This window comes from Calliopsis andreniformis, chromosome 4, assembly GCF_051401765.1.
Source record: "Calliopsis andreniformis isolate RMS-2024a chromosome 4, iyCalAndr_principal, whole genome shotgun sequence".
Classification (NCBI taxonomy): Eukaryota; Metazoa; Arthropoda; class Insecta; order Hymenoptera; family Andrenidae; genus Calliopsis; species Calliopsis andreniformis.
Window position 1 is genome coordinate 8,442,229 of NC_135065.1, and position 24,564 is coordinate 8,466,792.

A 24,564-nucleotide genomic window follows, 5' to 3' on the forward strand; every position below is an offset into this window, starting at 1 on the left:
CGAATGACGTTTGCACCGTGTTACGTAAAATATGCCATTGCGAAATTGCGGGAGGTTGACGATACTGAGGCCGATGCCTTGGAAGAGGCAAGAGGAGACTCTCGAATGGATTTTTTATGACTTTCTGCTCCGTTTTGGGGGAAATTGAAGATGCGTACTTGAGAGGTGCATTTATGATGAGAGTCCCGTTTCGAGTGGCTGGGAGAGAGTGTGTTTAAAATTTGAACCTGAGGATTTTATAATCGTTCGAGAACAAGTTCGTGAGTCATTATGTATCTTTCAATGGTCAGGAATGTTGAGATGTGTTACAAGAAGAATTTTCGGAAAAAAGTTCATTCATATTTTAAGAGTAGTCTATGGCTCTTGCATTATCTTCATATCTTAGGAACTTTGGAAGTCGAATATTCAAGAATCTTTCAAGAAGATTTCAAAGATACTAAACTAATAAAAAACTAGTATTTCCCTCAAGAAACTTCTCTCTCATCAGGAACCCCCAAGCAACCCTCTCACACTGACAAACTTTGGAGTACATTAATACTACCCCTGACAAACAATTTTTCGCGAAATACAAAAATACGAAGCCTAAGTTATTTAGAAATATTGTAGTTCTTGAAAATCTAAAATACTACGTACCAAACTCATGTAATTGTCCCAGATATATTACATCTGTTGTACATTCACACGATATTATTTTACAGTTCAAAACCTAGATACAATATTTCTAAATACCTCCATATTGTCACATTTTGCCCAAACCTTTTTGCCAAGGGTAGTAGACTCTAAAAATCCTGTTCACAAGCCAGCAGTATTCATCTCGCAAAACACAGAAGAAAATCGTCGAATCTAATCCCACAGCACTCGACTTACAAATGATCCGCTCTCTCTCTCCCAATCAAGACGAATGAGCGCGTGTAAAAGAGGAGACACGTTATCTCGGCGTCCAAGTTTTTGCGCGCGTACAGATAGGCCCGTCGATCGAAGGGGAGCCCGCGTACGCCCACTCTCGCTTTTAATAAAGCCAAACCGGAATCGCGAAGCTGAATCTAAATTGCATAATTATACCGGTCTGTCTTTCTCTCTCCACTTTCTCTCTCAGTCCCTCACCGAAGGACTCTCGGGGCTCCTGCATCTTCCCTCGGTTTTCGTCGCCCGCCCGCTCGTCCCAGCGTCTTTTCGCTCCGTAACCTTCGCCGTTTCGCAGCCTTTCTCTCTTTTCCGCGGCGAGGCGAGATTATAAATCGCCAGCGTACGAGCGGATCGCGCGCTCATCCTTCGCGTGCAGGCCTTAAACCAGCCGTATTCGGTCAAAAGTGAATCGGTCGCGGCTGGCCTCGCTGCTTTATATTGTAATTAAACTTTCGGTACCGAACGAGACGTCGGGGATCAGACTTTATGGATGGTAATATTAGGTTAACGACGGAGGCTCGTCGTACTCTCGATATATCACCCGACGCGGGCAGCCACGAAATTACAAGACGCGAGCGCTAAATGTTGCACCCACTGCTCCTCGCGACACGGCCAGATCCGCTGGGAGAGGATCGATGATCGAGATGTTTCCACAAGGCGAATCACTCGGGCCCCTGGTCGACAGGAAATTGCGCCTAATTGCCTCGCGATTTCTATACTTCATGATGAGCATCCGTGACGCCGATTAAATCCCTCTTCAGCGAGCTTAAGCGGAACCTGCTTCAGCGCTCCCTCGGGTGACTCTCGATTGGTGGTGCTTGAATGTCAGAATGAAGAGGATCTGGATGGATTGGGGCATGTTGGGAGGAAGTACAGCTTGAAAATTTATAATCCAGAGCAGGAAGACAGCAAGTAAAGTGACTTGCCCCAATACCTGAATGCTGAAGATGTCAAATGTGTAAATAAGTGGACAAGGTAAAAATACGTGTCTCGATACTTGAACTGCATCTCAGTGGGTGAATATACTATTTTCTGTTTTTTATTAGGTACCTCAGAATTTAATTTAAAAATTAAATAAAATTAGCATTAGTGTTCAAGCAGCGAGACATTTACCTTAGAACCACCTACTTCTGCACCTCCAACTAAGCCCCCATTTAACAATCTCAATCTAATCTAACTCAGACGCGAAAATCAAATTAAATGATTGAAATTATCCACTCCATCATTAAATACCACCGTAATCTACCATTAAACGCATCGTACACCGTAACGCCTTAATGTCGTTGCACTCGAGGGCCCACAATGCTATTTTCTTCTCTAAACGTCTCGATTCATCCACGGTCGAGTGTCGCAGTGCCATGTGACGACGAGCTCGCAGCCGATTGCGACGATCCGTTCGTGCATTTGCTCGAAACACGCATACACGGCATCCTGTCCCTCCCAGCCTCATTACGGGACAATCAGCGTCGTTACATCGATCACCAACCAGGCCATTCTGTCGAGAGGCGGAAGAGAGCAGAGTGTTTCGCGTGGCTGCGAGCCTGGAGTCGTTTGGCGCAACGTCGAGATTAATTTCTCTGGACTGATACGCAGGAAGAATTGCAAAACGATGATCGAGAACTAAATATCAGTAATTAACACGTTTACGCTTCACTAAGAGCGTGCTGATTCACTTCTGCGTTTTAGAAAGCAATCAAAGTTTCAGGGAACCATTAATAGCTTGTGATTCCAGGTACTGTTAGGAGTTCAGAAGTTGTCAGATCTGATTGGCTCTGCAGAAAAACAGAGATGGTACGCATTTCCCTTATTAGCCGAATTGATCATACTTATTACTACTACTTGCAGCGAACCGAGCACTCCTCTTGCTCACGTGCTGTTTCACTGACAACTTCTGCGCTCCCAACAGTACTTTCACAGAGGAATAGAAGCTTCCTATTAAAATATTCACGATAAGAAGTGCCCCTTTTCCAATCATTTTCGTATCAACCTAATCCCATGGATGAGCCAATCCAATGCAGAAACGATTCCCTTGACGAGCAGTAAGCGACTCCACTCGGAAAGGATTTCTAGCGCGGCACGCGGCACCAGGCTAATTTTTGTCAATTTAGAGAATTACATCATTGGTCAATTACCGTTTAGAAGGGTCGCCGATGGAATTAGAAGAAAGTGACCGTGACAGACGGTTGCCAGCTCCTATCTCTGTGTAACTGCGTCGCGAGCGACGCCCGAGGACAAGAGTCCAACGTTTCCCTTTGGAACCGATCGGCGAGAAGTTTCAACCGATTGGGGAACTTCCACGTCGCCAATTACAGAAATTCATCGCGGTTCGTTGTCGACAAGTGCGTGAAACACGTGCAACGTCCGAAACGTCGTTACTCAATGACGGTTGCCAATAATGGCTCGCGAGCTATGATTGTCATGCAACCGAGGGAACGAAGGCCATACCAAGTAAGTATATATAGCTCGGCACCGTGGTGCGCCGCAGACCGAAGCGTATTGTACCCAGAAACACACATTTGCCTCGCGAAAGCTCGATCTTACTCGGGGATCGCAACGAAATCACCGAGATACCATTATCATATCGAGTAAACAGAATCAAGGCTGTAAAATAGAGAATCGAACAGTCAGGTTAATCGGTGCAAGGAAAAAATGCATTCAAGAGAGCGGGTATTTAACGGAACGCTTCTTGCGTTTAATGCCCCATAAAACGAAGGATCCGAAGCTAGACACTTAGTGATAAACATAGTTGACGGATGGGTATGATAGTCTTGTAATAAAGTTAACGATGGATCGTCGAATTGCATCAATGTTTGCTCAAGTATTTGGTACAAAGGTTGAACGCTGCGTTCGACGGGACGTAAAAATCGTGGGGAACTTGAGCCATCTATTGAGACCGTTAAGACGTCAGATTATTTAAATTGCTGAAGATGGGGAGAAGACAGAGTGCGTCATAGGGGGGACGATGATGTCTGGTTTTTGCTCCAGCTGCCTACGCGTGAGGTCCTTTTTTCTCCTCGTGTATTTATTTGTTCTTTCCAATTTTGTACTGGCTTCTTGAAAGTTTAGAGAATGGAAGCTTGTGTCATATTAGATAACAAGATGACACAAATGACCAGGAGCTGAAGGTTATCTGCATTGCATTTTCATGTTTGTCTTTCGAATGCGTCAGTGAATCTTCATACAGTAAAAAGATCAGTCACAATTAGCTGACTAACTAAGGCAAGGACATGTATTTTAAAACCTGCATCCATATCTGTGGCAACCATTCTTGCGTTCGAACAATACACTGTTCTATTCTATCCTCTAGCCTAATAAGAACCATCAGTTTACCTAGCAAACACCCAGTATATTTTGCATCAGACACACGTGACTGTCACCGTAGTCGATAAAACCACGGTGGACGCAAAAAGTGTACGAACGTGGACGCAGCATGCAGTGTGTCGCATGCATGTGTCGGTGCACGCGCGTTCTAGGCCTCGCCCATGCTTGAACGACCGTTTCGACCAATTCGTCGAACCGCGACACAGTCCACGTCTCGTTCCTTTCGCTCGAGGAATCGACTCGCTCCTGGACGACCAGCCAGCTACCGTGCACCTATGCGATCGCGACGATTCGTGAGAACGCAGGCGTAAATGAAAAATCGCCATTCGTCGCGCGGATCGGCCGAGATGCGCGATGCATTATACATAGCGCTTGAAAAGTATCGTTACACCTGAAATCGACCCGCGGCGAGGGAATTCTGATGAACAGAGGTTCATCAGAGGTGATCGTTGCCTTGGATGAGATTGGATTTGTATGGAATCTTGGGAGGTGTGAGGAGGTCCAAGGGAGGTACTGGTAGGACTCTAGTAGGGCCCTAGTAGGACCCTAGTAGGTCCCTAGTAGGGCCCTAGTAGATTCTAGGAGAATCTAGTGGGTAATAATAAACTCTAGTAAGGCCTAATAGACACTAATGGACCCTAGTAGGGCCCTAGTAGGACCCTAGTAGGTCCCTAGTAGGTCCCTAGTAGATTCTAGGAGAATCTAGTGGGTAATAATAAACTCTAGTAAGACCTAATAGACACTAATGGACCCTAGTAGGACCTAGTACAGCCTAGTAAGGCCTGATAAGGCCTGGTAGGACCTAGCAGACCTTAATAGATTTTAGTAGAACCTAATACAACATAGTAGAACCAAGATGCTTAAGCCTGCGACCATCTATGCTTCTAGAGTTTTGAACTCAGCAATTTATACAATTTTCTTAAGCGGTTCACTGTGACGAACCCCATCCCAAAATGGAGCGTACTAACAATGAGTGACGACAATAGGCTGCAAAGTAGAAAGCTGCGGCAGGAAGCGCGGATTCACCGGTATTTCCGCTGGCTGACTCTCGAGGTTAAAGGTTCTAATGACTGTTTATGCTCAGTACTGTCCACAATGGAGTCGTTAAGGATTCTTTGTGCAAGAAACGACCAACAAATAGCGTTCTCTGCAGGCTGAGCGATCAATTTCCATCAGTGAATAGTGAAAAGCCACAGAGGCTTTCCAACGAAATGAAGCGTTAAATATCTAAGGCTAAGTAATCACACGGTCGCAGGAGTGGCAATGTGGCGTCAAAAATAGTAGAATCCAGCCAGGGGCGGTGACCCAGTGACTTTTGGAGCGCACATGTTTCCTACCAGAGGAGATCCGTGTTATATCGCGTTCCTTCGTTTCTTTCCGCGTGTGACACTCGGAGATTAATGCAGAGGTGGCGATTATCTTGACAACTCCAGCGTGGCCCGGTTTGGCCAGCTTCTTTTACGCCACAGATTGGCCCCATGCGTGATTCATAACCTGGGCTGGAGCATCGAGGTGTTTTTCAAGACAATTTCTTTCACCGCGACGCACCATTCCTATTCCAAGATGACGAATCAAGCTCGGGAGGAACGAATCAATTACACGGATTTCGTGAAATTTTGAGAGAAAGGTGTGGTCCAAGCGCTGTTAAATATGAGACTATGGCAAATCCAAGGTATTCCACGCTTAACATATTTCTGGATTTTCTAAACCAGTATTAAGTACAGGTATTAATAATTTCCTTGCATTCTTTGGGCAACAAGTATTACAACACAATACTCTCGCGAATTTTAAAGAGTCGACTGTCCACTTATTCAACCCAACCACTCCAAGATTGCATCACGAATTCTCGAGCACTGGGTATACATAACAAGACCAGCCCACTCACTCGGCCACTTGTTCGCTCGCCCGCGAATGGCAAAATGTCGCGAATTCGGCCCCATTGTCGTGACCGATCGGATCCCCTGGCCGGGCCACGGATTCGAGAATAGACGTTCACTCGGTCTAAATTTGCATGACCTAAACAGGGGCCAGTGATCTCTCCGTCGAAAGCAAGTTTCCTGGAAGCGTAGTCGCACCTATTCGCGGCTGCATTACCCAATACGCGCGTACACACGCTCGAAAATAGATTTTTCGCGGCGCAAGGTGGCCACCATTCGCTTTCTAATTTTAGGCGATACGCTCGTTTCGGTCGTGGAATCTCGTCGCTGGAGCCAGCCGTGGGGACATCTCTCTAATGACCTCTCGGGGACGGTTGATCGTCGAAATTCCGCGTGTCAAAAATCGACGAAATCGAGCGGGGAATCGCGCCTGGAAAGAGCTATTAGCAATAATGTATGCATCGAAGCGAAGGCGATACCTGCCAGCGGAGTGCATTAATTGTGGCGGCGCGGGATGAAAAAAGGCGACACCCACTCGGTTCTCTAGGTCAGCAGGCTGATCCTCCGCGCGAAAAAGGCGAGATAAACGAGCGGCTGGGAAGGACGATTCGCGTGGGTGGTTTCGCGCGCGTGTCCACCGACTTAACGGTCAGGCTCCACGCGTAATGGATTAGTAGATGCCCCTCCGTTCTCCCTTCTTTCGCCTCTTTTTGCCCCTCTTTTTTCTTTTAGATTTACTGCCCGAAACTTATACCGCTGGCCATTAAAGCAACGTAAATACCGTGTAAACGCGTTCACCTTAGACTTTGTCTGTAACACGCGAGCCTTGACGTTAATCTACCGAATAATCGCTTCCCGACGCGTTACGAACGTTCGTTTACCAAGCACACGCCTATTTGCAGACATTATCGCATACGATCTATCTTGGAGCGGATTCAAGGATAGAACGCGGACACGTCGCGGGATAGGACGGGCCTCGCCTTCAGTCGCTTTTGTTCGGGAATCTGAAAAGAGATCCGCTGGTTTCTGAAAGTTTCGAGAGTTTTAGCACCTCGGTGTCGCTTGTCGAGTTTGCTCGGTACGTGGACTCTTCCAGGATGAATTTCACACGAATTTCTCCTCGACAAAGAGAGATACAATTGTGCTGGCTGATCCTATCATTCGAGACAATATCAAGGACCAATAGTGATGCTAATAATTAACATCTATGGCACCAAGTCATTTCTTTTATTTTTATTCATCTATTTATGGATACGAAAACTCTTTTGTATATAAAAAAGAAAAATATTTTTCAAATTTCCTGTATTACCATTATGGTATAATAGCATACGCAATTACACTTGACACTAGAAAGAGAATTTTCCTTAAACCAATATTTCCCACCCTACTCGCCCCAAATATTAGGAGTCCACAGTAGTTATTAATCACTGGCGACTGTATTGACGACGATTGCATTAATGGCACAAAAATTGGTCAATATCCTCCAAACTGTTTTCAACTTCATCCTTCATTAGAGTCCAAAGGAGATCGTTTGCAAGACGGCGCTCCCCGTTTCCCTTCTCGTGCTCGAGCAGAGCGATTCGATCTAGTACGCGCGTCTGTCCACGAAGGAACGATTAATTATCATTACGCGCTCGTCAAGCACCGTCTCCCAGGCCTGACAGGCTTTCCCGATGCGCGTTTCTCGTGCCGACCATCGGGCGAATTAATTCTTAACCCGTAACGATTCGCGCACGCATGTACGCTGTCACTCTTGCGATTTGTGGAGCGTGATCCTTGCGGACGAGACACGTTGCTGCTGATTCTAGTAATCTCCCTCGGGGATTCTGTAATTTCTCCTCGTTAGATAATATGGTGCACCGAGAGCAACGATATCAATTTATAAGACTAACTTTGCTCTATATTCGCCATGCATGGTAGGTATACCTGCATAGTTTTAGGATCTTTAATTTTCTAATTTATCTGTGAATTTAATTTATACAGAGTTTAATTTAGTATTATTTCTCGTGAATTTAATGTGTACAGATTTTAATTTAGTACTGTTTATTATAATCATCATCATTATTATTACCATCATTCATTATTATTATTACTATTACTATTATTCATTTATATTTAGCGAGCATATTTCTCTGGTATCAATTATACATACACATAACAATTCTAGGAAATCAGTACTAACAAAATTTAAGTAATTAGTCTGAATTTCGAGTTGAAGCTAATAAAGAGTTTCTGAAGGAGCTAATGGGCACGTAAAAAAAATGCATTTACAAGTAATCATAGCTATCGTACCATTTCGTGATTAATTAAGTGCTTCTACAAGAAATACTCAAGTTCCCCCAATTACCTCAGAGGTAAAAAAAGAAATGACCAACAACGTCCAGCAAAAATTCCTCTCATTCACAAAAATCCCTCCGTTTGCGCCACGCAATTCCATTCGCCAGTTTAGTAAGCGCGCATCGCGATCAGAGATTCCACAACCGTTTTCGGTGCGCGTCTCCTTTGTACGTATTGCGAAAGAGAATGCGCCTGGCGGATTAGTCATCGAGAGAATTTTAATGGAGCCGGCCAATTAAGTCGCCGTCACGAGACGAGATGCGGGTCGCCGATGTGATCGCTGAAACAATTAATCGTGGACACGGGGGACCGATTAAAAATGCGTGTACCTTCGCGAACGTGCGCTGCTTCTCTCGTCTGAGACAAGGTGTACACTCAATCGCGCAGAACAGCAACGCCATCATCTGTGGGCAGATTTTGCGCGGAATTTTTCCACTATAAAAAAGGAAAAACGGAGGAATTGACCTTGGATACGCGGTATGGAAAATCGCTGGGATTCTGTGCCAGTGGGTCAATTGCGCGAGTAATGCGGATGTTGAGCGTTTCTTTTTCGTTTTATGGTTTTTGGACAATTGTAATACCTGTGTGAAAGTGTACAATCGTTTCGAGGTTCACACGTTGCATAGGAACAGGTTCGCGAAATCTATTGGATGGGTTTCTAAATGGAGTGCGAGTTCCTGAAACTTTTTTTCGTATTTTAAGAAAATTTGAGAGTTTGTGGATTTACTGAATTAAGTCCAGACTAAATTGCAAGTCCTAAGTAAATCTCAAGCCCCAATTAAATCCCAAATCTGAACTTGGGGTTTAGACTAAGACTAAGTCCCAACTTAACTCTAAGTTCCAGCTACTATACAATACTTTTAAAGTGGTTCCAAAAGTTTGATCAGTAACCCAAGAAGTCAACCATCAACACCTTTTTACTATTAAGTTGGAGCACGTCGAGAACGAGGATTCGAGGAATCCCTCATGGCAAACGATCGAATAATATCACTCCTTGATTTTTTTGCAGATTACAGCACGCACGATAGCCAACGTCGAGCATGATAAGCCAGTTTCCTGGGAAGCACGTTTCGCGGTTGAAAACAAACGCGCGTACACGAACGTAAGAAAAATAATACTATGGACGAGCGAACCTGATACGAACCATGAAGCGCGTGGTGACACGCCGAGGGAATTAGAATACGGGGGTATACCGTTACGATAATGGTGAAAGTAGAGACACCCACTTGTCCCCGTGATTCGCTTAGCCGTGCAGAATTAGCATAATTATCGTAATTTCACGCGAGGAGGCTATTGTTAACTTGTCATACTTTAAAGTTCCTTGCGATGAGGAACAACTAAGTACAGTGTTGTTTAGAGTTATGGGTCGATCGAAGAGGGTAATCAATTCTAAAATATTTAGAGTTACAGACCTTTCAAATTTTTAAATTTTAGAACTTTAAAATTTTTGAATTTTTGAATTTTAAGATATTTAAACTTGAAAGTTTTGAGATTTTCAAATTTTTAACAATTTTTAGATATTGGAATGTACAATTTCATAATTCTTTAAGAAGCTTTATGGACACTTGCTAATCAAATAATATTTCTTGCAGCTTGCTCCATTTTATCCTGCTCAACTGACCCACAATCCTGCAACGCTCTATATACATTACACATATTCGATGCAGGTGACGAGGAGAAAAAGGAACAAGGGAAAACAGAGCGATTTTCCGTGGCGTCGGCTTAATTGAATATGTAATCGCGAACGCAACGCGGGCTATGTAACGCGTTATTGTATTACAATTTAATGAATGCCATCGCGCACTTGCACGCGAGGGAACCAGTAAAGGCGACCGAAACGAAGGAAACCGCGATTAGCATGGTGGTTTGGCATGGTTGGCTCACCTTCCTCAATGTCTCGTCCGCCTACTTTATCAAGCGATCGGATCTGGAAACGCGCGCACGCGATATACGAGGATATCGAGAAAGGATGTCAACGCCTTTGCGGAATCGAGACGTCGAAATGGTAGCATTGCTCGGGACCTCCGACAGCTTTCCAGTGATGTCATCGACGATAAAAAAAATGAAGACTCGAGAACACGTGGGCTGCTGAGATTTTCGAATTTGCGGGGAAAGGAAGAGAAAGGCTGGACAATCGAAATCAGCAGCAGGGAAGAAATAATCCTGACTTTTTCTTATTTTCTACTTCACTTTTGGATATAGAAAATATAGAAAATAGAAATTCAGAAGATGAAGATTTTACTTCTGGGATATTAATAAAATTTTTGGAGATAGTTAAATTCGACTTTATGATAAGAACTTTCTATATCTTCATATTTTATACCTACAGTTATGGGTACACACATTTTATTGCGAAATAAATTTCTCTACTTTTATCAAATATACAACACAGAAAATCTCTTCAACAAATCTCTTTATATAATCCTACTCTGACTCACGCTTATTCTAAATTCAATCAGAACGTAACACCAGCCTCTTACTGTCCCACAAGATATCCTCCGCTTCACCTGCTCCAACATCAGCACAACAAAAAACAGTGGAATCTAAATAGACAAAAGTGCTTCCTAGCACTCTAATCCACCGTAGTCCATCTAGTTCTATCTTAATGTTTCCTATCCCATCGAAAAAACCAGAAAACCGACAAAAACTGCTGCACGACAAGAACAGTCGAAAGGCGGATCCGTTTTCTCGCGGAAGTGTGTCGCGAACGGAAATACGTACAAGAGGAAAAGGGATTCGCGATCTGTTCCGCTAACGGGTCCCCGCCCGATGGGACTTTAATCTTTCGACAAGGCTCGCATCTCGTGGCCACGATCGGTCTACGCTATCGTCGCGTTCCCTGTCGCTGTGTCCTTATCACTGCACCATTTCCATAGAAGATATCCAGCCGCGGATAACTGCGCTCCCGATAACGGTACGCTTCAAAGGCGAACTCAAGCGAGAGTCACGCGTGCCACGTGAGAAATGCTAGCCACGGTGTTATAATTCTTTCGGAATGGATAGCTCGTGTAGAGGAAGAGACTTCTCTCGAGGATCGTCGTAACTCATCGAGCGACTCAGGCACGCGGCAATCGAGGCGTGGTGGACGTTACACGGTTTCCACGGGAATAATTTCCATCGAAATCGTCTGACAGAAAAACAGTTCCAGGATGGGCTGCGGCACGCGCGCTGTATCGATGCAACAGAGATAAATCTTCTCTGGGTTTTCGCAACTGGTCTCCTGTCGTTACTCATCCTATTATGCTCCTCTTTTTGCCACGGTGAAAGGAGATCGGTAAGATGGATCGAAGGAGATATTGTCCTGCAAGATGTATGCGCTCGTGGCGGAGCAGATGCACCGATAGGGGGTTAATGCGTCTTGTTGGGGAACACAGAGGGTAGGAAAAGTGTGAAGACAGTGATTTCAGTACTCTATTTGCGTGAAATAGAGTCATTGGAGTGATCGGTGGATCCTGATCTGAATCATTTCCAAAGTCCAGGAATAAAAATCCCTAGAATGGCACAGTGAGGTCTCCAACAAGATACGTGTAAATTTGAAGCAACTCGTGCATCAATTTCTTAAATGAGTCTGCTTGTTTCCTTATGAGTTTATAAACGCAGCTCGAGTAACGAGATAATGTTCAAAGAGGTTTGTCAGACCTGATAGAGAATTGCATTGCGCACTCTGTCGCGGAATCTGCTAGCGAAAGGATATCTAAACACGAGATAGAAACTACGTTTAAAATAAATTACGACTACAGATGTAACGAACATATTCAAACTGTGTAAAAATCACGCTAAAACCTGAAGACGACCCAATGTGCCATTCCAGGGTTAAGGAACACGAACAGTATTCCATGCTAAGTAACCTGCGTAATTTCTAACTATTTAATAATATCAACGACTGTATTTGAAATTGAAAAACGCAGAAAGCACTCCGTAAGGGTCGTTATCAGAATATCTCCGCTGTAATTGGAACGCAAGCGCAGTAGGCCAAGCCCGATGCAGATTAGAAATAATTGTCGCGAGCGGTCCATGCACCAGCGGACTAATTACCAATTAACAATTACGGTGCTCGCGAGTTCGACGAGAAATCGTCAGGGCATTTATTGTGCACGTCGAGACCCGACGACCGATCGATAAGGGGAAGGAATTTACATTTGCGCATAACTTTGCACCGCGAACCGTATCGCGCAATTAATGCAACAATCTTGTCGTATCGTGTAACGTCGACGCGTCGATTATATTTTATTAATGAGTCCGCCGCGGAGACACTAACGTACGGCCTTGCCTCCTCGCAGCGACAGATAAATCGCGCCAAACAGGCGAGCAAGACGCTTTCGTCGCCAAGTGTACTTAGATAAAGTTCCTTCTTAATTAAAGCCCCCAAGGATACGCTCGACTTCCATTAACCCATGCGCTGGCTCTCCGATTTTTCACTTAAACGATCGACACTGGAAACCCCTTTCGAGGCTCGATCGAGGGTAATAACAGAAATCGCGGCGAGGATCGTTTCCAGCGATCCTGGACTCTCATAACGAGCCCCGCCGAGTCGTAATAACGGGCTCCAATCTGGAGATTTTCCTGTAACGACGAATTCAATGTAAATAGGCTCGGTGCAACGTATCGCCTGCACTCGGCGCGAAACGACCGCGGCCAGGAATTTCTCGAAAGGTTATCGGGTGAACCAGAGAGCCAGAGGACTTTGTCAACGCGAGGAATAACGGGGAACGGGGCGACAAGGAGGGCAGGACGATAAATCGCTGGTCGACACGAGCCACTGCACTGACCGCTGTTCTTTTTATGCTTGAGCCAATTCCAGAGCTGACGGAGAGAGATCAACTGATCCTTGGGGCCTGTTTGAGGCGTGGATCTTCTGACCCAGTGATGAGGCATGAGTAATAGTGAGAGTGAGGGAGGTCTGTGAGGTCGTTCTAGGTGTTCTGCTTAAGGTAGGTTGTGAACAGGATTGCCAGATGCTGGAACAAAATGTCTTCCAGTGAGTTCATAGAATCTTTTTCTTATTTTGACTTAGAGTATTTTATAATCAGCTCTCTTGAAGGAATTATAAGCAAAAATATTGGCGTTAAGAGTGAGAATAAATTATATAACTGTTATACAGTTGAAGTTAAGTTATAGAGTAGAACAATACAGACAATACAGTCACATACTGTGTGGTATATTCTCACTTTTCTACTCTATGAGGTCACTGGAAGACATTTCGTCTTTGGTTACACAGAGCCTGCTGCAAGTCACAGATGGGTCATGATACTACCTACAATAGTACCTTCATTAAGTCTCAATTATTCTCAGATTTTGTCACAGTTCAATTCTAGAGTCCTAACTCTAGCCCTATCTTCTAAGACAATATAAAAGTCGAGGTCCAGTCTCGCAGTTACAAGAACAAATCTCGAAAAAAGTTGAGCTCCCAGTGTAAGTTTCTCGTGCTCCAATTCACCGACAGCTCCTCCATTAGCGAACAAGGCCCCGAGGCAAAAAATCAGCTGGCCGTTAAATAGTCAAAGATACAAATCACCTGCGATGGAGCGTGCTTTCCGCTCGATTATCTCCCATCTCGCACAGCCGACCGCAGATTCCATTTTCGTGAACAGCAATAACCGATCGCCACTTTTCCAACGATATTATTCGACATTCCACCAGCTCCAGAGGTATTATCGCGTTACTCCAGCGCTGGCCGACTTAATACGCGGCAGACAAGAGGGATAAGCAAATGCCCGTAGCAATTACTCACTCGGCTTCAGCCGCGATCGCTTGTAGATCGATAACAAAGCTTGGCCCCGACGCCGATCCACTATTATTATGTTATTATTGCAACCTGACTCACTAGAGGCCGCAGAAAAACTAAGACCGCGCTTTAAGCCTCCAGCAGGAAATGCGCTCAGGATAAATACGTTACACGTCGTGTGAATTAATTCCCTGGTAATTGGGAAACGAGCGCTAATTCACCGACATGACCGCGATCTCGGCGAGAGATAATTGGCGTTCGACCCTCGGGAGCCATGGAGAGGGTAGCGATGGTGGATGGAGATTGAAACAATGTATGGTAATTGAGCTGCGATTATTTTTCGTTCTGACTGAATTTCGGGCAAATTGTAAGACTGATTATTACTGATTCATGGCAGAGTAATGATATTAGGTAATCAACCTTGGAGAATTCAATGAGCAGATGATTCAGACGGACTAGATACTAGATACCTATTCATTACTTAATTAGAATCTCATTTCCATTACTATTATACCTTTTCACATGTAGTAATTTTATAGACACTATTTATAGCCTAAAATGGGTACTTACTTGTAGAAGAATATATAGGGTGTTCCAGATCTCAATAAGTAAACTTTGCCAACCTTGAAACACCCTGTATACAGGGTATACAATATACTAAAAGAGACACCTAAGATCTAAGCTGTCTAATGTTGAATTCCAAAGCGCAACTCATTTTCGCTAGCGATGACAAGGTCGAAAGTTGGACAACTTGGTAGCATCGATGAGTATGCACATCGAGGCGACTCGTGGTATGCATAGTGTGACCATATTAGCTTCGTACACTGCGCGTGTACATTGACTAATATGCAAGATCGTTTTTGTCAGGGTCGAGCATATCTTTTTAGCCGATGGGTGCGAGGTTCTATTGTACCTTTTCGTGAGTGCACTCTTGTCACAGAGAACATCTCAGAACACGTATATACACGACAAGAATGAAATCGTAGACAGCAGAGCAGAAAAATAAAATCGATTATTTCGACCTGACTATGTAGGTAATTACTTATACAATTACCCGCATTATAATTAACGATAATATTTCAACCTTCATTTCAAACTCATTCCACATAATGCACCTTTAATTTCTGCAGAAGATCCAACTCCAAAAAGAAGGCAGCGAATAGACCCACTAATAGAAGTAACGTGCCTGGCACAGAACTGCGGCTAACGGAGCCGTCAAGTTAATAAGTCACCGGATAATTGCATGTAATTGCGCGAGGTTAATGGTCGCGAGCGTAGATTTACGATTTCGGTTGAGGAAAGCGTCCGCGTGCACCCTGCTCGGAGGAACGAAGCTGGAGCACAGAGACAGACGATTGAATCGACATTGACTCAACACCTTTTGATTCAGAAGCAATATTTCTCTCGATCGATCCCAGTCAGCGTATTACGTATACGATTCACGAGGGATTCCGTCAGGCCGAGTCGTAAATCACCAGCGATGTCGATTAAAGCGTCTGACGAGCAGGGGAGCCCCTCTGTTGCGCTCCATTGACGATCCAAACCCATGCTTTCGCACAATGCCAGCTGCATTTGCATAAAAATGTCTCGAACGGCTGCATAATGGGCAGCGATTACCTGGCAAGTCCTTGGCAGGCTGCGATCGACGACACGCGCGAGATTTTATTCCATCTCGTTTAGAAGCGTCCTGGCCTACTCGAGATTCTATTTCCATCGAGCTGATTTCGAATGCTGGGTAGAACCTTCGCGACGTGTTAAAACTGAATCAGCACTGGAGCTTCGGTCTACTAGAAAAATTGATCGTGTTTTTTTTTATCTAAGGTCCTGCTATTTTTTAAGAATTCCAGGAAAACCTAGCCGCGGCGAGAGAAAAATAGAGATTCAAGTGTAGAGATTATGCAATATGTTAAATTTAGAGGAGTGGACGCGTGATTTTCTGCGCGTCTCGGGGCTGCGAGGACGATCGTGTCGCTGCTCGATTAGTGGAACGGATGGCACGACACAATGCTGAACGAATTTGCATAAAAATGTCTACAACCGTCGCATAAGAGGCTGCACTGTGCCTCGGAGGACCTTGACGAGGTGAGACCTTCCTGACATCGATGGATGCGAAAGGTGGCGCGTGCCTACGCACTTTTCTAGCGATGCCTCTGCTCTGTCAACCACCGTCATCGATTCATCTTGTGAAAGTGTGATGCGTGATGCGAATTCAAATGAGCTCGAAAATATAATATACACTTTTCATTGACAGAGTAGATGCAGTGGTAGAAAATATCAATAGACACAGTATTTCCTCTTCATCTCGTTATTAAATTCACTGTATGCACGTTTGAAATTATTTAGAATGAATGCATTTTATTTGATCACAACAGGTTCACAACAGGTTCACGCTATAAATTCGTGAGTCTCTATCGAGGAAACACTGTACCCTCGTTCCATCCATTGGGATCGCTTCGAATCGTCCTGGAATCGATATTCCAGCATTTCATCGCTGGTATTCGGTCTACTATACCCAATGGCGACGGCCTTGACGCATTTCTTGCCTTTGACGCGCACCCGTATCTCTCAACATGGAGAGAGATTGACAACCGCTTCGACAAATCGGTGCCGACCGCGTTCCTAACTGCCTCCTGTGTGCTCTTCGATCGATCGATCGGTAGGTTGATGGAACGCTCGATGCAGGGGACTGACAATATTGCTCCAAACTGCACTTTCATCTAGAATGACTGTTTCTACCCTTTTTCTTGGAGAAATAGCATGAAATAATAAAAGGACTTCTATACTGAATAGTATACGATTTCATTATGAACATGTTTTTCTTTGTATTCTCAGTTACAAACGAAGTTAGACATATGATCGTAACGAGATCTTGGGTTGAAATATCGCTCGTATGCATCGGGGCTAAAATGGATGACCACTGAGTGACTCGAAATAAAACAGATGTGGAGCAACACGAGTGTGATTGGACAATTAGACACTCGCTTTTAAACGGGCTGGCTTTTTTGTCTTGGTATTTGTAATACTAGCAGTTCATAGGTGAATATATGTATAAGCTCACACTTCTTTGATAGACTGACTCGTTTACAGGGTAGTCCATCTAAATTATGCCACCTAAATGCCTCTTCCTATTAGAGACTATCTTTTACTCTTGGTACCATTAAAATTGCATACAAAATACTTCTTATATCTCCACAATAAGAAAAGATATTTAAGTGGTCAGGTGTACCACCCTCTATATGCAAACCTAATTTCAGTACCTGCCACAAGCTTTAAAAAAACTCTGAAAAAATTCTGCACCACTTATCAAAGTCTCCATTCTTCATTCACAAAAGTGTTTAAAATTTATTTCAATGAAAGACCCAGCTAGAATCCAATGCATCATACCGAAGCAATGTTTCAGCAAAATCCCACCTTGAGAAATAAACTAGAACGAAATCTATACATGTTTCAGCAGCAGAGCAGAGGTCAGTCGCTTCTACGATTTTTCCCCGCAAGACTGATAATCATGCACGCACTCACGATAAATGCGTCTATGCACCAGGAAGTGAATTATCGAATGCCACGCCCTCGACCTGGCGAATCGCCGAGAATTTGCATATTAGGCCAGTTCCCGAAGTAATTGCGCGAAAGTCAGATCGGGGAATATATCGCGTCGCCTTCTGTCCTCTGATTTTTAATCGTCCCCGTAAAACGGAGGGTAAAATACGATCGCGATATTTCGTTGTCGCTGCACGAGGAAGAGTCAAGACTCGAGCATGAAAGACGAGCGTAAAACGCATATTCACGTAAGACTCGTGTATGTATCTCGTGCACGTGATACCGAGCCGCTAATAAATCGTCGAATCAACGAGAAGGCCTGCGCAGCGAGCGTTTCCTCGTAACTGGGATTAATTCAACGTCAAACGCGTCATCTTTCATTGAACGGGATCAAAAAGTCGCTGAATATTCATCCGCTCCACATGATCGCTTGTTTACATTGCGAGCTCATCTGATCGCGTGCTTCCATAAATACTGGATCAAAGTGATTCAATTTGCATCCAGCGTCTATAAATTTGTCTCTATTCGACGCTGGGCGAGGGATGGCAAGGAAAATCGGAGAGCATATTTTTTTTCTCCATCAGGTGAAAAAACAGAGGCAATGCTGAGTTTCGTAATGAAGTGGGAAGAATTTCGCAATAGGCGATCGTTGAAGCCATTCAACGATCACGATCGATGGATAGACAGCATTGGATACCATCGAGGTTCTGCTTATTAAACGCTTTAACAAATATTCGCCCACGCGGCTCGCGAGCCCGATGCATATCTACGCTCTCGTCCAAGCTAAATAAATCTGCAACGGCTCGTTTGTCTTTGCTAAACAATTTCAGCGATGCAGAGGTTCGAACGGGGTCAATGAATAACGCTGGCACTGTTCGTGGCTTGAGATGGAAATTAGATTCTCTATTACACTACTTCTACTTTTTCTTTTTTTGTCAAGTTAAGTGAAATTGCAGCTGGGGTTAGAAATAGTGGTTGCAAAATTAATCTAATGGCGAAATGGATATATTTGAGGCACCATGATGAGTAGAACAATAGCAGTAGGTATTGAAAGATGAAGGAGTTCAGTCTATTGAAGGATCAGGATCAATTGAATAAGTGAGTTGAAAAATGGTACAAGGCTGAAATTAGACCTTTTCAAATAATTGCAAAACTATATCTGGACCCCAGAGGCCAAGTATGTTAAATAGATAAGTGGACTTGATACACTCCGAATTTAAAGTAATTAGCGTTAGTGTCCAGGTATCGAGACATGGTCAACTATCGAGGGCATTTACCTTAACTTCTCCCTGTCCAAGTGGAAGTCAGACCAAGAATCAAGTAAGCCCTCTGTACGCTGCACGCAGTGGTGTTGCAAAATCGCGAATGCGCCAAGAGTGCAGAACCCAGTACAGGGAATGGTTTCTCGAAGATAAAGAACTTCGGAATAAAGCGTGGCGGGGGCATGAAAAAGAAACGCGTCCGCGGCTGTCGTCGGCCGGTTTCAGATGCACTCCCGAGATTTAAACTCTCTTTCGAGAGCGTGCAACAGAGTACATATACCGGCATTGCGACATCGCTAATGCATCGTGAGTAGAGAACGCGGCCGTGGATGCACTGCAAAATTACGAGAATAGCGAACCACGGCTGGAATTCCCTTTCTGCTTATGGAAGCGTTCGAAACAAGGGGGGTCCCTCGAGCGCTCAAAGGGAGCCGTGCGAGGGAGACATCGGGAAAATAGATCTGAGGATCTTCAAGCCATTCACGCGGCGGTGCACTGAACCGATTCAACGTGAGACAAATGCAAACGAAACGTCCCGAGGTGTTCGACCGTCTAATTGCCGCAGACAACAATCAACGAGTTCTTAATTAACGCAACCTTCGGAAAAGCGACGATTTCAGCGATTCCACTCACTTCCCATTCAACCTGATCCCCTTTTGTATTCCATCGACCTCGGAGTTTAGAATGGAATTCTATCCCTGCCTTCTTCCATCGGTGCTTTGCAGTTATGAATCGAGGATGAGATGTCAACGAGTAGACACCGATGCATCGGAGATCGAGCCCGTGCGACAGGAAAGCGCGCTTGATGTTGCGAAATCGCTAATGCACCGAGAAACCTCGCACAGTGTACACACGAGGAATCTTTTCTTGCGGATCGAAGGACGTTTCTCGTCATTCGGAGACAATGCAACGATACGATGCTCGTGCAAGAGTTAGAGTGCTGTATGTAAACGTTGGGACGCGCGTTACGCGCTCCCTGCGACACCTCAAGGCTCTCGTGAGTTCCTTTTCTTGGCTGACTTTCCTCCTTATTTTCATCTTTCAGGGTATTTGCGTGTCGCAAGGACTGGATGACTTCTTTGACAGGAGAAGAGAACAGAAGCTTGGTGTCAGAAAAATACTACAGAATTTTCTAATCAACATAACATTAATTCTAGAATGACACCCTTCTATTTTTCGGAGTAACACTATGGGATCGCGGCAACCCAAAAGAAATCTTAATCTTTCAGATAATATCTAGGTATTATTTTAGAGTAATTTTATTTAACACTATGACAATCTCCCAATTACTATATTACGTCATTTAAAGTATTAAAAGTAAATCTATTTTAAGTGACTTCGAAGTGCATGCTAAATAGATCTTCAAGTTTAAAATCCCGTAAGCCTGCTGGCGACCTCAAAGCATCGTTCTAGAGTTAGGAATTAATGGACATGGAGATTCTGCAGATGTTTCCATTAAAAAGATACTTCAGCTCAAAAGACAACTCGATCTTCCCACGAATATATTAAAATCCTTAAATCCCAATAAAAATTCCAAGATGGATGCAATGAAAATTGCTCCCCCGGCTCCAGACACCAGAAGCGCGAGATCTCCATACGCTCCAAAGAATGCATACTGCAAGTGGCAAGTGCAAAGCGTACGCGAGAGTGAAACCAAGAGAAAGAAAGACGAACGACAGTGTTTGCGCAATCCAGGAGCGGAATCCCTGGAATCGACGCGAGCTATGCAGTTTTCCCGATTGTATCGTGCAATAAACGTCCCATCGGATACGGCTTTTCTCAATCGCTTGGGAAACCTGCCCGATTGCGCAATCGTAACGCGGCGTAACCGTGAAATCTCGATTGGTCGAGCGTTCGTTTTTCGCAACGCGCCGCGAATTTCCCCGCGTTCCTAATGGATCTTCGTCCAGAGGAGCGTACCACTTCCACGGACCCCGATTGCCCCGTTAATCGATCCTTCATTTGCGCGGCGACTAAGCGCGCGAGTATGCGCACACAGAGAAACACGCGTATATTAATGATAGATTTCCGTTCAAAAAGTCGCACGGCGGAATTCGTGACGCATTATGCTTGCCACGTGGACCGTGAAAGCGTGCGACGCTTATGCGCGCGTACTATCGCCATGTATCGCATTATCAACGCGGGGCGTGTACCAGGCGTGAAGCCAGAAATGATATTTCTGTGAGGGGAAGAACAATGGGAGAGCAGACAGTGTTCATGCGCTAAATTTTTGAGATGAAACGAGACTTCTGCAGTGGTCATACAATTTTTAGTGGTTCTTTAGTAGGTATTTAATACTGAGAGTATTTAAAGAGAAAATGAATATTCGTAGAATTCATGAAATAAGAATTTGTGAATTTTTTGTGTGTTATGTTAGAGCACTGGTGCAATTCTAGGTGAGAGTTAAGAAACTGAGGAGCTTAGTACTGTACTGCCAAGACACGAAAGGTTGAAAATTATAGAGATGCAAGAAACTAGGTTTCATATTTTTCTGTAGGTACTGTCTTTCTCCATGGTTGGACAGTGTACTAACACACTGAGTAAATTCTGTATTTCAACCTTTAAATGCAAGAAATGATTAGTAAAAGTGCATTAGTTGAACTAAGTGTATACTTAGAGACAGAAGTTGATCTGTATTTGGAGCGTACGTTAGGATATGTTTCACATGAAAAATGTTTCTGCAATGCGAGAGCGTGAAATGTATCAAAGTGATAGTCTAAGAGCTTGAAATCACTCATCAATTTTCGTTACTATATGACAGAGTTTCTCCAGATTCGAAAGTATCTAATACTTTCAGTAGTGATTGCAATGATCTTACTGCAGGATGATTAAACGAATACGTACGATCATTATTCATACTATCTCAAAATTTATTTAAGGAAAATGATCTGTCCATTCGGTGTGCAATATTTAACCATTAAGAGAATTTTTATTGAATTTTGAGTGACAGTGACTACTCTGCTAAGGCTGTGATTACAGTGGATGCATTTTCTAACGAACTGATGTTCTGAGGAATAGGTTCGAACTATTTATCCTATAAACGAGACAAGTATATTCGTCAGAAAACTCATCCACTGTAACCACACTCCTAGAACAGTAGATACTGTCACTCAAAATTCAATAAAAATCTCCTTAATATTTAATAGAAGTAGTATCTAAGTTAAACTCTGCATCTCTCTGTATGAACAGACCACCGTAGTAGCTTCCTTCAACAAAACTCCACTTTCCCATCTCTCACTCTTCTGAACCAGAGAGGCAAAGGCCACCGCCAGCCTAGTAGCCCGATAGCACGTTCAGTATCTCAAAAGAGGGAGGAGTTTGCCGGAAGAGTCGTACCACAGCTCGTTCATCTCATGTATACCCTCCTTGTATCTAATATCACGCGCATTGCAAGCCCCCTCCGTCTCCCTAGATTAGATCCACAGAAACACAGAATCTCCTTAAGCCTAGGTGCACAAAACATACAATTTCGTCAGTCTAACTAAAATCCAATTACACGACGCGATTTTGAACAATCTTTTCTCATACATATAACAAGCAGTCGGTCTTAGCTTCAAAGTTATAAGCAAAAATATCTTAGATACTATTTATTTCCCCAGTGGGTCTAAAATAACCCAGTGGCCAAGTCCAAAACAATCCCACAGACGACTCAACACCTCATAATATACTATTCTGAACGTATTGACGTTAGTCTCCTATTTTTCTCGCGCTGTGCTGCCAAATGTACGACAGCCTTCCTTCAATCTGTGATCAGCCTTCAGTCAACCCGACAGAGTCGTCGGTCGTGTGCTCCTATACTAAATCAAGCGTCTTCTGATATCTCTGTTCGTCTGGGAGTGCGAGGAGCAGGGCCCTGGGGAAAGTGAACGCGCGACGCTGCCGGAAGAGGCGGCGATCTCCCCGATCGCGTATGTAAATGCGCGTTATATCTGGTATCGCGCGCGTATTACATTCCCTGGTCTCTCTCGCGGCTCTGTGTGCCCGGGCATTGTATACGCTCAGATTAGAGGCACGTTGCATTCCGAGGGGACGAGGGAGGATAGGCGGTGGGCGACCAGGAACGGCTGACCGATCGAGGGCCAACAACGGCTACGCACGGCGAACAATTAATCGTGCAAGATGGAAAACGCGACCAGGGTGCACGCAGGAATGCGCGTGATGCGCGTAACATGAACAATCAGTACGGTGATTGCGCTACACGGGAATCAAATTAGCATCGCGCGTCGCCATTAGACGCCGTGGCGAGTCGACGCGAACGATAGGCGTATTTGCGGATCAAGGGGCTTTCGAGCGGTTTTTAGAACGATGGGTTAAGCTGGACGGTAGTTTAGGCTGCGTTCCCGCAAAGGAATAACACGGTTTTGTCTTGGGAGATTATGCCCTGGAATATTATACCACGGCCGTTATAGTCTTTAGAGATGGGGAGCTTGTTCGGCTTCTTTGGGAGACTGTGATAATCCAAATTTATGGATTGTGGTTATTGCGTGCCCTCTTGCCCGATTCCATTTGTTGGGGAAACTATAAAAGTGGTAGCGATGGCGATTACCTTCGGACACAAAAGATTTAATCATCTTGGGAGATTGTACTGTAGATATTGTGAAGGCTAAGGTTGAAGAACCTTAGAAAGACTGCCTTTTCAAAGCTTTTGGGTGAGGGTTTGTCTGGTCTGATATGGGAGATACTATTGTACAGACTTTTCGGTGATAGATGTTAGAAATATCAAAAGATAATTTTACAGGATGATGAACGAAATTGCATTTCAGGCTTCCCTTATGAGGTGTGTCTGACTCAGGAGTTATTCTACTGATTTTTATATATCTGGCTTGGGACTTTTTCTACTGATTGTCCTGCGTCTAACTTGGGACTTATTCTACTGATTGCCTTGCGTTTCACTTGGGGCTTATTCTACTAAATTTTTTGTGTCTGGCTCGAGGCTTATTCTACTGACATTTCTAGGTTTTACTTGGGGCTTGTTCTACTGAATTTTCCTGGATTTGGCTTTGAGATTATTCTACTGAATTTTCTGTGTCTGACTCTTATATGTCCAGATTAATGCACCTAGCAAGTAGAATAAGCCCCAAGTCAGACACATTTCCCTACAATTCTAGATTTCTTTAAAACAATTTTCACTTTAAAACGAAGCTCCAAACATAATTTCGTCCTATTTTAAACACCTATATTAATATACCTATTCTGCCATCTATTTTCGAACACCCTGTATATTACTCAAGCCAACTCATCCTCTATTCAATCCTCCACGTTCCTAAATCGTAAACGCAGCTTAACGTTCCTCTACACGCTTGTTTACCGCGTCCGAGCTCCTCCCAGAGCCAGATAACCGCGATGGCACGCAAATGCGGAAAGGGTCCGCGGATCAATCGCGGCATTGTTCGCCGCGGCGATAGGAAATAGGTGAACAGAAGCTGATTTAATAGCGGCCGCCGGCTCTTCCCTCGAATCTAATCGGGAAGCGAGCGGAGCGTAACCGAGATCGCCGCGTCCCTCGATGAGCCGCTCGTATTTTTCGGAGACGTTTCGCGCGGCAATCAGCCGATCGCTTATACCGCGTGTCCTCCATAAATTCACCGCGCATCGAAGT

At 44.3% G+C, this 24,564-nt stretch overlaps 2 protein-coding genes across 3 annotated transcripts in view; one reads left to right on the forward strand and one right to left on the reverse strand.

The window, feature by feature from the left end:
- Positions 1–24,564, reverse strand: part of LOC143178357 (uncharacterized) — a 185,131-nt gene that overhangs the window by 148,486 nt on the left and 12,081 nt on the right. The window lies entirely within an intron of this gene.
- Positions 2,906–10,258, forward strand: LOC143178225 (uncharacterized). Its single transcript, XM_076376755.1, has 4 exons — positions 2,906–3,049; positions 3,097–3,354; positions 9,451–9,543; positions 10,034–10,258. Exons 1-4 carry the CDS (start codon positions 2,906–2,908, stop codon positions 10,169–10,171), a joined length of 633 nt encoding a protein of 210 aa, XP_076232870.1. The 3' UTR covers positions 10,172–10,258.

Excerpts from the sequence above, each read along its gene's own strand:
- LOC143178225 (XM_076376755.1), top strand. The coding sequence starts at position 2,906 with ATGAGCCAATCCAATGCAGAAACGATTCCCTTGACGAGCAGTAAGCGA. Across the intron at positions 3,050-3,096 it reads GTCAATTACCGTTTAGAAGG|CTCCTATCTCTGTGTAACTG; the intron begins GTCGCCGATGGA and ends GACGGTTGCCAG. Across the intron at positions 3,355-9,450 it reads GGGAACGAAGGCCATACCAA|ATTACAGCACGCACGATAGC; the intron begins GTAAGTATATAT and ends ATTTTTTTGCAG.